General features: G+C 43.4%; 1 protein-coding gene and 1 pseudogene across 1 annotated transcript; one reads left to right on the top strand and one right to left on the bottom strand.

Moving 5' to 3' along the window:
• The first annotated feature begins 1,236 nt into the window (after positions 1–1,236).
• On the top strand, positions 1,237–13,436 carry UTP11 (UTP11 small subunit processome component). The gene is made up of 8 exons (XM_019957793.2): positions 1,237–1,395; positions 5,539–5,600; positions 6,785–6,887; positions 8,137–8,250; positions 8,730–8,823; positions 8,920–9,050; positions 11,335–11,445; positions 12,166–13,436. The coding sequence occupies exons 1-8, from the start codon at positions 1,333–1,335 to the stop codon at positions 12,247–12,249; spliced, it is 762 nt and encodes a 253-aa protein (XP_019813352.1). The 5' UTR covers positions 1,237–1,332; the 3' UTR covers positions 12,250–13,436.
• Positions 7,399–8,030, bottom strand: LOC109556476 (transformer-2 protein homolog beta pseudogene; annotated as a pseudogene).
• Positions 13,437–13,639: the final 203 nt, after the last annotated feature.

The following is a 13,639-nucleotide window of genomic DNA, read 5'->3' as shown; positions in this document are numbered from 1 at the left end:
TCAGGTGTTGAGAGCTAAGAAGGCAGGGTAGCCCCCTGCACTCAACACCATAAAGGGGTGGGCAGAACACACCTAAGCAACTCCTCTGGCCTGAACCCTGGACACACCCTTGCCCTCACCCCTAATAAGGCACCAGCCTCCCCTCCCAGCTCTTCCCTAGAAAAGGAACCTGCTACTTTTTTTTGCTCCCGCTTGGAGCTACAGGGGCCGCAGTCAAGTCCTGTCTGAATTTCTTGTCTAGCCTCTTGTTCAGTCGTTCTGACTCTTTGTGACCCCATGCACTGGAGCACACCAGGCTTCCCTGTCCTTCAACATCTCCCCAAGCTCGCTCAAACTCATGTTGAGTTGGTGATGCCATCCAACCATCTCGACTTCTGTCATTCTCTTCTCCTCCCGCCTTCAATCTTTCCCAGTATCAGGGTCTTTTCTAATGAGTCAGCTCTTCACATTAGGTGGCTAAAGTACTGGAGCTTCAGCTTCAGCATCAGTTCAACTCAGTTGCTCTGTAGTGTCTGACTTTGCAGCCCCATGGATTGCAGCACTCCAGGCTTCCCTGTTCATCACCAACTCCCCGGCATCAAGCCTTCCAATGAATATTAAGGATTGATTTCCTTTAGAATTGACTGGTTTGATCTCCTTGCAGTCCAAGGGACTCTCAAGAGTCTTCTCCAACACTACAGTTTAAAAGCATCAATTCTTCAGCGCTCAGCCTTCTTTATGATCCAACTTTCACATCCATATCTCTAGTCAGTTTCTGTTGATTGGGGAAGGCCAGGAACCCTTGTCAGTATCAGAGTAACCTGTCCAACGTTATGTAGACAAGTGGCAGAGCAACAGGTGGTTTTAAGGACTCTTGTCTCTCTTTAGAGCGGTCTTCCAGATACACCGGGAAATTCACAAGGCTCCTAGCTTTAAACGTACCGCTTAAATACAGCAAGTGGAGCGGCGCTGTAGGAGACCGCGCATGCGCACACTCCAGGCCCAATTCGGTCCGAGGGCTGTGCCAGCCACGTGTTCCCAGGTGCCAACGCGGAGCCGAGCGCGAAGGCGAGGTTTCGGTACACGTGGACAAGCTCTGGCGAATAAGAACGGGAGGTTGTAGAGTCACGAGACTAGACCTAGAGAACTACACTTCCCAGAAGTAGCCTGTGGTGGACGCCTTCACTAGATGACGTATTTCCGGAAAGACAGCCGCTGGATAGGCTGCGGGGAGGAAGTGGGCGGTTCTAAGTCGCTGGTGGCTTGGCTTATTTCCGGTAGGGTCCGTGGTCCGGCGGCTGAAGCAGTACGAAACCGGCATTGTGTACAGAGGTTTTCCAGAAGTGAGCAGACATGGCGGCGGCATTTCGGAAGGCGGCTAAGTCCCGGCAGCGGGAACACCGAGAGCGAAGCCAGGTAGGGTACCACAGGCCCCACTGAGCGCTTGCCGGTGGCCCCATGTGCTATTCCCGCCCCAGCCCTCCCTACCCCACCACCTGCGGATCTTGGCCTTCTCCTTGCGGGCCTGGTACAAGTAAATATATGTAAATATATGCTAGCGACGCCGGCGTGGCTGGGGCGGAGCCTCGCCGTTGGGGAGGAGAGCATGTTCGTTCTCGCTAGGAAAAGAACGGCTGTCCTTAATCCTGGGAGATAGGGCTATCTTGCAAGGTTTCGGTGAGGTGGTTAAATAAGATATTGTGTGAAAAGTGTTTGATTTTCTTACGGGAAGTTGAGGTCAAAGTTCACACAGCCATTAAGTGTCCCGACTGGAACCGGAGTCCGTATTTAAAGATGCTCAGCTCTGTCCACTGTGTCTGTGGGCTGAGCCCAAAGAGATCGGTGTTACTAATGCAGTATCATCATCATGCCTGGGTTTTGAGGTTCCCTGAAGATCTGCTGCATATGCTTTTTGTTATGTCTCCCCCCGTAATGTTCATGTTTTCCAAGCCCATTATATAGATGGGGAAAATGAAGTTCACAGAACAGAATTGGCTTGCCCGGTCATAAACACCAAATTCAGGTAAACAGTCGTAGGACTTTTGTGCAGGGTGTCCCTGTGTGGGGAACTTGAGTGGGAATTCGTTTAATGTAGGCAGAATCCATTATTCCACTACTCTCAGGAATCACACAATATCCTATCCAAAAAGGCCCGTAGGGATGTCTGGTCCAACTTCGTATTACAGATGGGAAAGGGAGAAGGATGTGTCTAAAGTTGTGTCACCGATGGGATGGGATGGAACTAAGGCCTCCAACCACAGTTTAGTCTTCTGGCTTAATGGCATTTATCAGACATTTATTGTGAACTTGCTGTGTGCTCAGTGGTGTGTTTGGAGTAGTGTAATTTGCCACCTTGTTTGGACCTATATATCCGATCAGATCAGTTGCTCAGTCGTGTCCGACTCTTTTTGACCCCATGAATCGCAGCACGCCAGGCCTCCCTGTCCATCACCAGCTCCTGGAGTTCACTCAGACTCATGTCCATCGAGTCAGTGATGCCATCCAGCCATCTCATCCTCTGTCGTCCCCTTCTCCTCCTGCCCCCAATCCCTCCCAGCATCAGAGTCTTTTCCAATGAGTCAACTCTTTGCATGAGGTGGCCAAAGTATTGGAGTTTCAGCTTTAGCATCATTCCTTCCAAAGAAATCCTAGGGCTGATCTCCTTCAGAATGGACTGGTTGGATCTCCTTGCACTCCAAGGGACTCTCAAGAGTCTTCTCCAACACCACAGTTCAAAAGCATCAATTCTTCGGTGCTCAGCCTTCTTCACAGTCCAACTCTCAAATCCATACATGACCACAGGAAAAACCATAGCCTTGACTAGACGGACCTTTGTTGGCAAAGTAATGTCTCTGCTTTTTAATATGCTATCTAGGTTGGTCATAACTTTCCTTCCAAGGAGTAAGCGTCTTTTAATTTCATGGCTGCAGTCACCATCTGCAGTGATTTTGGAGCCCAGAAAAATAAAGTCTGACACTGTTTCCACTGTTTCCCCATCTATATATAGATACGTCTAAAAGTAATAACAGCTAGCAGTGCTTACTATGTGCCAGAGCCAGACAGTGCAGAATGCTTTACTCTATTATCTCATTTAGCTCTCAATAGTGTGTGAAAGTAGGCACCACTATTATGTTACATTTGCAGATGGAGAAGCTAAGGCTTAGGTAGGTTGAATAATTTGCCCAAAGACATACACCTATAGCTGGCAGTTGACAAAGTCAGGGATCAGATCTCTGAATCCAAAAGCCACCAAAGGTTGAACAAAGAAGCAGCTTTGTAAGAGATGTGTTAAAAATGCCCAATGAGAGGGGGAGAAAAAAAAGGAAAAAAAAATTCTTAAAAAAAGGAAAAACAAGGAGAGATGATGAGAGAAAGCATCACTATGAGATCTGTTGGACTTGGAAGGCAACGATAATAGCTGTCCCTTTGAGCACTGACCATATGCTAGGTCCAGCCTAACGTGCTGTATAAGGATTATCTCGTAATCCTACAACATCCCTGTGAGGAGGATGTTATCCTCATTTTACAAATGAGGAATCTGATGCTTAAAGAGCCTGCCTAGTGTGACCAAAGGCACAATTTTGAGTAGTTGATTTAGATTCATAGAGAAGACAGAGGCCATGTGTGAGTGGGAGTAGAGGGTCTTTGTGGGAGAGGTGAGAAGGCCATACTGGAAAGGGTGGTAAACACATTGAAGAGAGCAGTCCCTATTTGGGTAAAGTTTGGACTCTTTCCTGTAGGTCCTCACTGCAGCAGTAGGGGAGCACTGGAAGATAGTTGGTATGGAAGGGGTAATTATGTGAACTATTTCAGATTCAGTGCCAGGCTTCCTTCTGTAATGCAGGTGTACATTCAAGTGGACATGACAGATTTCAAGATTTCTGCCTCACTTTGTTGCTCTTTTGACCCTTGGATTTTCTCTCTCTACTGTCAGCCTCCCTTTGCTGTAATTAAAATAATGATCAGGAGAGGGCTTGGGTATTCTTTTAAATACTGAGTTATTTCTTGCATCACTTCAGGGGTGAGGATGAGAAAATAGACTTAAAAATCCCGTCCAAGTTATTATAGAAGTTTAAACAGTGAGTTTACGTACTTCATCAAAGATGAAGATCATTCAGAGTGGAAGAGGATGCAGTGTAGGAGAGTGGGGAAGAGCAGACTGTGGCCCCAGATAGAATGGGTCTAGTTCTAGCTTTGCCACTTACTAGTTCTGTCTGTGTTCTTGGGCAAGCTGTTCGTTAAACTGCCTTCCCTTTTTGGAAAAATGGGATAACAGTTGTGCCTGCTTTATCTGCTTTCCATGATTGTTTGGGGATAAATGAGATTGTGTTTAATGAGCCTAGCAGATTGCTTTGTAGTAGTGATTTTTTTTTCCCACATTGATAAAAATTTTATTTACTCATGTTATATACTTATCCTTATAGGAGAATAGGCTTTTTTTTTTTAAAACCTTCTGGGAATGTCAAAGCTCCTAGATGTTACAAACTAAAGTAAAAGTACATGCAAATTCTTTATAATGATTTTTTCTTTCCTTTAATTTTATGTTTTCAAAATTGCCTAAGATGTAGTAGTAATTTTTAGCAAACGTGGCCTGTTATGTTGATGTAGGCAAAAGTTGGTAGCACTGACCTTGCCATAGGTTAAGTACTGAACAAGTGATAGCTTGTAGAAAGATAATACCAAGATTTAATCCTCGTACCTCCCATGCTATCCAAGTTCTCTATTAGAGAAAGTATTTTCTGTCATTCTTGGTTTTCTCTCATGCTTTGTACCAAAATTAGAATTCTGACAGGACACTTATGCTGGGCAGCTGCTGTGTCCCGGCGGCTACCACTCGAAAGTCTCCTTTGATTCTCAGGCTGATCATGAGAAGGAGGTCCTGTTATTCTCACTTGATGGTTGCTGTTGTTCAATTGCTTAATCATGTCCAACTCTTGGTGACCCCACGGACTGCAGCACGCCAGGCTTCCCTGTCCTCTACTATCTCCCAGAGTTTGCTCCAGTTCATGTCCATTGAGTCCGTGATATTATCTAACCATCTCATTCTCTGCCACCCTCTTTTCCTTTGACTTCAATCTTTTGAAGCACTTTATAGTTACGAAACAGCAACTTGGAGAAGTGAAGTGACTTGCGCAAGGTCATAGATTGTTAAGAGGTACGGCTTGGATTTGAACCCAGTTCTTCAGACTCTAAATTTAGCTCTCTTAACCACAGTTGCTTCCCTGTTACTATGTTTTCCCTTCATAGTATTTTATAAACCCCTGGATTAAGTCCGTAGTAATTTTAGTACAGCTGGCAACTGCTCGTTTAGTGCCGAGTCATTGTTGCCTTTCTCTGTCCTTAATAGGCCAGGAAGCCTACTATGGCAGTGCTTGTGGCCTCTCAGCCCTGGGCAGAGCCCAGTCGGGGGAGGGAGGGAGCGGGGTAGCACATTGGCCGCCAGGACATGGATCTCCTGAGCGCTCCAGAGACTCTCCTTCCTGTCAGGTGTCATGTTGATTCGGATATGTGTTTGCTGAGGAAACTAAGCACTTTTTTTTTTTTCCTTTTGTTTTCTAGCCCGGCTTTCGAAAACACCTGGGCCTGCTGGAGAAAAAGAAAGATTACAAGCTTCGTGCAGAGTGAGTGCAGTCCTTCTAGTAGAGGTGCTGCCAAAAAAGCTTACAACCTCCCTGTATTGCAGCTGAATTGCCTGAGTCCAACAAGGGACAGTTTCCTGCCATTGATAAAATGGCCAGAAGCTCTGGCGGCCCGTCAGATACTTTTCTGGGACCCTAACTTCTCTCTTTGTTTAGGTGGCGTGTTATTTATTTAACTGTCATTGCATTGTGAATTTTTTTTATTATGTTGTTCCAGATCGTTTTCTCATGGTGGCTTTGATTTGCTTCTGCCTTGGTGTTTGAGCCAAAAGCTGAATCTTTTTTTCTCTCTCTTTTCTTGACGTTCAAGATAAAATCTAACATTCCAGTTGTTGAGTCTCTTACATCACCATGTGTGGTGTGGAATGAAGAGATGTGAAAGATGGATTCATGGGACTGAGCGTGGGTGATAATGAACTCTGAAAACATAAAACAATTATCCCCATTCTTCTTCTTCTTTAGCACTTTATTTGCAAAGTATTTTATAATTATTTGTTAGCCATGCATGTCAGCTGAGGTCCTTTTTTATGCTCCCAGAGCAGATGGTGATGAATTCAGTGGGTTGCTCTGGGTCCTAGAGTTTTTCAGGCAGATAATAATAATAACTGAGACAGTGTTCTATGAGAGTTATCATTTTTATACTTAGTTATTCCACCTAGCAACCTTGAGGGGATACTGTTATCACGCCCATTCCCCAAATTAAATTGGGATGCAGAGTGGTTAACTAACGTATCCAAGATTACTCAGCCAGAAGTGGTGGAGTCAAGGTTTGAACACAGACTGTCTGGCTCCAGAGTCCACGATTTTAGTTGCTGTGCTGTACTACAACGTGTAGTTTAATTTGGTTACTTGGTGCTCAGACTTGCCTCAAAGCCTTGTCTGAGTAGTTCTAATTTGTGCTTTGTTGGGTCTCTCCCTGTAATGATGTAAATGGCACTAAAACTTACATGAAAAAATGACTGTTATTAGTTTCAGGTAAAACTGGGATAGGAGTGAAACCACAGAGAGGTGAACAAGGTCTGCAACAGTGGAGTGTGGATCGAATCTAGTTACCACTGCAGCTCTTTTGAGTTTCATTTTGTATATATCACTAGATGCCTGTAAAGTTTGCTTGTTGTGTTTTTTTTCTTCTTTTCTGCTGTGAACTTGTTTAACCTGCTTTTTAGTGACTACCGGAAAAAGCAAGAATACCTCAGAGCTCTCCGGAAAAAGGCTCTGGAAAAAAATCCAGATGAATTCTACTATAAAATGACCCGGGTTAAACTCCAGGTGAGTGCCTAATGGATCAGTTGGTATTTTGAGCTGCAGCTCAAAAAGGAAAATAGGGATGAGGGAGGAAATGGAGAGACAGGATCTTGGGCTTTTATTTAGCCCTTCTCCAGTTGGTCAGGTGCTCCTGGTCAGTATCCAAGGTGAAGCTGCCCTTTCACAAGCACCATGCGTTTCTGCCCGAGTCTCAGTCGTTTGATGCCTGGAACCGTTTCCGTTCTTCCTTTTCATGTTAGAAAAGTAAAACCCGAACTTTATTGTTGCTTTTTGCGTTTGGAAGGATTTTACACACAGGCTTTGATCTTCAGAATACCCTGGATTCAGTAGAAAAACCATTTAAATGAAATTTTGTACAGTAGAAACTTTTCGGCAATCAAAATTTAGACTGTAAAAAAATATATGCAGAACATGCTTTTCTGAAAACATTGAACAAAGTGCTGAATGCAGAATGAAAGTAAGATTTTAATTCCACCAAAAGTAGTCATCGTAGAAGGTGTAAAAGTCACTGTTCACTTTAAAAAGTATATTATCCACAGACAATATCCTAACTCTAGGACGGGCTTTAGAAAGTCTTCAACTTCTTGCTTTAATAGCAGTGAGGTGAATATGATTGAGCTCTAGAGTGTGATCTGTATCCTCCACAACTACAGTAGGGAGAAGGTGACTGTCTTCTGCAGGTCTGATCCCTGTCTTGAGCAGTTCCCCATCTTCCTCCTTCACTTCCTTTGTAAGATCCACTATGACAGTCCTGAACATCATAGCCTCAATCATATCCTCTGTTGTAAAATCTTGACGGCATGAGCTGCTGTAGGTAGATCTCCCCTTGTAGATTCCTGGTGTAGGATTATGTGGTCTTTTTGCTATAGAGTAATCAACTCTGATCCTATGTTCATCAAGCTCCATTCCATTGGCACACTCTTTTGCTTCCTTGGCATCATCTACATTTTCAAAGTATACAAACCTGAACATCTAGACTGCTGGTCATAATGCAATAGACATGTCAGCCATTGGGCCATATTTAGAGAACACTTCCTTTAGACCTCTGTCTGTAGTGTGCAGGTTCAATCCAAATACTGCCGGAGCTGTTCTGAGTTGGTGACAGGAGGTGCTGAGTTGAACATGTATCTTAGAGGCCTGGTGCATTGAGTGGCTGTTATATGTAGCCTTTGGTCCAGCCATGAACTGTGCCAACAACTTGTTAATGATTTTACTGTAATAGGAACTGTATGTTCTCAATTTGGATTTTTAGGATGGAGTTCATGTTATTAAGGAGACGAAGGAAGAAGTAACTCCAGAACAGCTGAAGCTAATGAGAACTCAGGATATCAAATATATAGAAATGAAAAGGGTTGCAGAAGCAAAGGTAAACAACTAAAAATGTTTATTCTGATATGTATTTATTGGTTAAGAAGAGAAATAGAAATCCATTGATCTCAAGTTATAAGTTGATTCCTTCTGGCATTTCTAATCTTAAAGTACACTTAATTATGATAATGTTTTAAAGGTATAGTTAGCATGGTAGAGTAGAAAGAGGTCAAGTTTGAGAATGAGACAGATTTAGGTTTAAATTCTGGCCCTGCCTTTTATTAACCCCATGATTATGGACAAATGAACTTCCTGGGGCTGTTTCCTTATTTCTATCTCATAGAATTATTGTAAGGATTAAATGAGTTTTGTGCAGTGCCTGGCTTGATACATTTTAGTGATCCTTTCTTTTGAAAGAATGAAGCAAATTCTTTGCTGGCTGGTGATAATGATGTGAAATGGTCTAAACTTTTGCAAATTCATTTCTGATATCCTAGAAGAACCCAACATAAAATGAGACCATATTCTGTGTTGCAGAAAATTGAAAGACTAAAAGCAGAGCTCCATCTGCTGGATTTCCAGGGGAAGCAACAGAATAAACATGTTTTTTTTTTTGACACCAAAAAGGAAGGTATGAAATGTTTGAAGGTTTCTGGGACAGTCTAGCATGTTGGTCTGTGTTGTTTGGTGTTAGAGACAGCACCTTAAGGATTGTCTTGACTTTTAGTTGAACAGTTTGATATTGCCACTCACCTGCGAACAGCCCCAGAACTAGTTGACAGAGTCTTTAACAGACCCACGATAGAGACCTTGCAGAAGGAGAAAGTGAAAGGAGTTAACAATCAGACTCGACTTAAGGTAAGTTTCTCCATTTTTCTTCAGGTCTGAGTTTATGGGAATCTAGGTTCCTTTCCTCCTTTTCCCCCCGCTGTCTCCCCCATACTGTCTCACCTCTCCACCCCCCAACCCCCCCCGCACAGCATTCTGTGAGATTATTTGTGGAAAAAGTACTAAGTTCTCTTTGGAGAAACAGAAGAATTTGGTGATGGGAATGGAAGTGGAGGAAGGTTTCTTAGTTTCTAAGATTAGAGGATGTGTGGCATAGTGGTCAGGACCATAGGTTCTGGTCTTTAGGTCTGCCTTTGTTTTCTTCTCTTTTTTTTCTTTTTTGGCCATGCTGTGAAGTTTGTGAGACCTTGGTTCCCTGACCAGAAATTGAATCTGGGCCCCAGCAAAGCACAGGGTCCTAACCATTGCACCACCAGGGAATTCCCTAGGTCTGCATTTGACTCCACTTCTGACCCTGGGCTTATGCTTTCAATGCTGTAACAGATGGTAACAGTTTTAAAATACAGAGAAGGGGGGAGGGGGACACTGAAGATGAAGGGATTTGGTATACTTTGATATTAAACCTTTAACAGTGCCTATGCATATCCCAAGGTCTTTCATGTTCTGCATTTGTAGCCCAGATTTTGGATCGATTTGTCCTTATGGTGTTTTCCATTGCTGTAACTGGGTTCATGCAGAAGACATGCTTTTCCTCCAAGTCTTCTGGAGTTGAACTCTCACTTCTGACTGATTCATTTAAAAAACTGCTGTCAGTGTGTTTCAAGCAGACAGCTGTTCTGTTTTGATTTGAATCATTTACACCGCATCAGCTTTGCTTCCAATGTTTAATTTCACAGCAGCTTCTCTAGCTCAGAGGCAGCTAAACTTGCTTTAGTAATATAAATACCCGTAATTAGTTTGACTATATTGGGTAATCCCATAAATTTGACAGTCTGTGCAATGAAGTGAAAACAAAAGCTGTCTGAAACCACTGCTGTGAGACTATGCTAGAATTGGTGAATCGTTTACGTCTGAGGCCCAGTAATATTTGAAGATAACACTTCCAGCTGAAGAGCTGGCTGACTAGTGTTCTAGTGCTAACCTTGTTTGTCAGGGAGTTGTGTTTTCAATTAGCTGTGTTACTGACGCGTCTCAAGTATGCAGTGGTCCCTAAAGAGATTGGTCCTGTGTAGGACAGTTCACCAACATACCTTTGGAGAAGCTGGGAAAGTTTGAATCTTGCCCTTTTGTCTGGTGGTGGTGGTGGTTTTAAATCTCTTATTGAAAGCAAAATTATTTTGATTAATAAGAGACTGCTAGTGGTGGCTTACAAGGGAATTTTTAGTCTGTAACTTGGAGGGTTTGGGAAATCCATGAATGGCTTTAGGAAGTCTGTGAACACCTTCTTCCCACCTTAAAATTTTATGTGACTAGGTATGTATGTTTGTATGAATTTATACAAACATATATGTACATTTATGTGAAGAAAGACTCTCCAGAAAAAGAAAGAATCCAAAGCTTTCATCAGTTTCTCAGAGGTCATAATTCCCTCGTATTGAAGGGCCATTTCTTTCTTTTTTTTTTATTTTTGGTTGCTCTGGGTCTTTTTGCTGCACAGGGGTTTTCTCTGGTTGTGGCGAGCAGGGCTACTCTCTCGTTGCGGTGCAGCTCATCGTGGTGGTTTTTCTTGTTCCGGAGCATGGGCTCTAGGGCTCGCCGGCTCAACAGTTGTGACACATGGGCTTAGTTGCTCTGTGGCACGTGAGATCTTCCCGGACGAGGGTTCGAACCTGTGTCCCCTGCACTGGCAGGTGAGTTCCTATGCACCGTGTCACCAAGGAAGAGTTCAGGACCACTGGACTTTGAGGGGTCATCAGCACTGAGAATTTTCAGGTCAGCTTTTACTGACAGAGAGTCCTTCTGCTCTCTTGAGTTCTGCGGTCACTGCCCAGGGACCCTTCTCTGCTTCTCTATATACTGTGTCACGTTAGGTGACTGGGATGCTCACACAAAGGGTGAAGCAGCTTTGAGTAGTAGTGGAAAGATTCCTGGGATCTGTGAGTCTCGAGGCACAGTCCTGCCTCTCTCCAGGTGAACCGTGTGTCCCTGGGTAAGTCACCAAGGTTCCATTGGCCTCTGGAATGCAGTGCTCTTAAAATGGACAACTTCAGAGTGTCTTGTTACATTGATTCTGGAGTAAGGAGGGAATTGACGAAACCATTTATGCATTTGGGCCTAAGTGGACTCAAAAACAGTTTCTTACTCGTTTTTATTGTATTAATTGTTTCACTGAAAAGGTGTGCTTCCTCTGCAGCGGATAGCGAAAGAGAGGCAGAAGCAGTATGACTGCCTGACACAGCGGATTGAGCGTGAGAGGAAATTGTTCGTTATTGCGCAGAAAATTCAGACTCGCAAAGACCTTCTGGTGAGGAGTGAGAGCCTTAGGCATTCATTTTATTTTTTTCCTTGTAAAGGTCTTAACTGAAACTGGATTTCAGCTTTGTGTAAATCAACCCCAGTGAAAATGTCTGCTCCTCAGGGGCAGTGGTTTGAGCCAGTGTCTGTTACTCTGACAGTGTTGAAATGTTCCTTGATTAAGAAGGTAATAAGGGGCTTATTAGTCAGTGCTTTGGAACAGCCAAGGGTAGGATTGGGTGGCATGTGAACTTTATAGCTTATGAACAGCTATCTGTAACATTTAAACAGGTTAACAAAACAGTGCGTGTCGTTCACTGGTATTTAAAAATAGACAACATTGTGTAGTTAAATAGCAGAGCTAAGGAATATAAGATGCCCCTTTCATATTATTATCATTCCTCTAAATGTCAAATTCTTTGGCTTTGCAGATCATTTTGGTCTGCCTTTCTCAACTGGGGTTCCATAAGAGAAGCCCTACCAAAAAAGAATTAATGATTTGAGTACCTTTCTTCTCAGTTTTCACAAGAACTTCTGCACAGCCAACCAGCATCATTACGGAAGCCTGGGGGAGGACTTGAGTCATCCAGTCAGGGATGCCTTAGGACGAAGGGCTTTGTCTCTTTTGAATGTTGAGATGGGCTGAATTAGGGGCTTTAGTTATTAAACTTTCTATTTTACACAGCCCTCTCTTGTTACAGCCTTTACTGGTAACTTTTTTATTTTGTAGGATAAAACTCAGAAGGTAAAAGTGAAGAAAGAAACGGTGAACTCCCCAGCTATTTACAAATTTGAGAGTCGTCGGAAGCGTTGAAGTTTATAGATAAGCCTTCTCATTCCACATGGAGCAGAGTTTACATTTTCTTCTCCCAGTAACTTCAAATTCCATTGGTCGAAGTGACTTGGTTTTCCTGTTTGTAACCATAATTTTTTTGTAGATTTGACATTCGATACAAACAACATTAAAGCCCCTTCCCCCATCTGAATTGTGGGTTGTTGAATTCAGTCTGTTTTTGGGCTGAGCCATGCAGCCTCTGAGATCCCAGCTCCCCTACCAGGGATCCAACCCAGGCCCGGGGCAATGAAAGTGCCAAAGTCCAGCCACTGAACCGCGTGGAACTGCCTGACCCCAGTCTTACTTTTCTATAATTTCATTTTTTTCATTTTATAAAGAGTATAATCTTTTATATAGCAAGTTTGGCAAACAGATGAGTTCATTCCTAACCCCAACACTTACTCAAGAACAGCAGGTAACTTTTGCGTATACTTACAGGCTAGGACGTCAGGGGAGCCGGGGCGAGCACTACCAAGAGCACCCTGGGTGGTCTCCGCCATCTGTGGGGGTTGACACTGTTGGTGTTTGTGTTTTGGAGTTGTAATTAAATTCTTCTATGGCTGACTTTTTTCATTTACTATTAAATCGTTAGCTCTTTTCCATTTGGTTACATCATTAAATTTTTAATATATGCTCACAGTAAAAACTAAATATTTTTAATATTTGCATAATGTTTTATCTAGTGGATAAACTGATTTTACCTTCATTCATTCTTCATTTATTGGATATTCAGGTGGCTGAAAAAGTTAGCCAGGAATGATTTTTTTTTTTTTCTTTCACACTTTACAGCTGAAGGTAGAAACCCTTGGAATCAGGAACTCACAGGGGCACTTCTTTATTGATGAAACTCAGACCAGGCTCTGTGTTCCTGCCCTCCTGGCCAGTTCTTGATGGCAAGGCTATAAATGGCTTGGTACAGGCCCTCACCCTGGAAATAGAGACCCCAGCCCCAGGGTGTGTGCAGCAGACACAGACTTCCCAGAGTCTCACCCTTCCCTTCCCTGCCCATATAGGGATGGTAGGCCGAGACCAGTCAGGACAGGGCTGAGCATGCTTAGAGCAAAGGTGGGAGGAGCAGGATTCTGGGAGGCTTGCTTACACCTCATTCCCTAGAGGGGGAACTGCTCTGTGTGGATTTTAAAGATTAAAAAAAAGTTAAAACTTAATTTCCATGACTGTTATGTTCTGTACAAAGCTTAAAATGAAAGCCTGTTTTGTCAGGATGTACTCGGTGGGATATAGGTCTGGGGGCCCTGGAAAACAGGAAGAAGGGCCAAGGGATTAGAAGCCAGCAGCTTTTGCCTTCAGGAAGGAAGCGCTTCCCAGTCTGGAAAGGTGCTGAGCTAAGTGAATGTCGACAGTCTTATGA

Source organism: Bos indicus, chromosome 3 (assembly GCF_029378745.1).
Source record: "Bos indicus isolate NIAB-ARS_2022 breed Sahiwal x Tharparkar chromosome 3, NIAB-ARS_B.indTharparkar_mat_pri_1.0, whole genome shotgun sequence".
Classification (NCBI taxonomy): Eukaryota; Metazoa; Chordata; class Mammalia; order Artiodactyla; family Bovidae; genus Bos; species Bos indicus.
The sequence above is the reverse complement of the archived record's forward strand: the minus strand, read 5'-3'. Positions and strand labels throughout refer to the sequence as shown.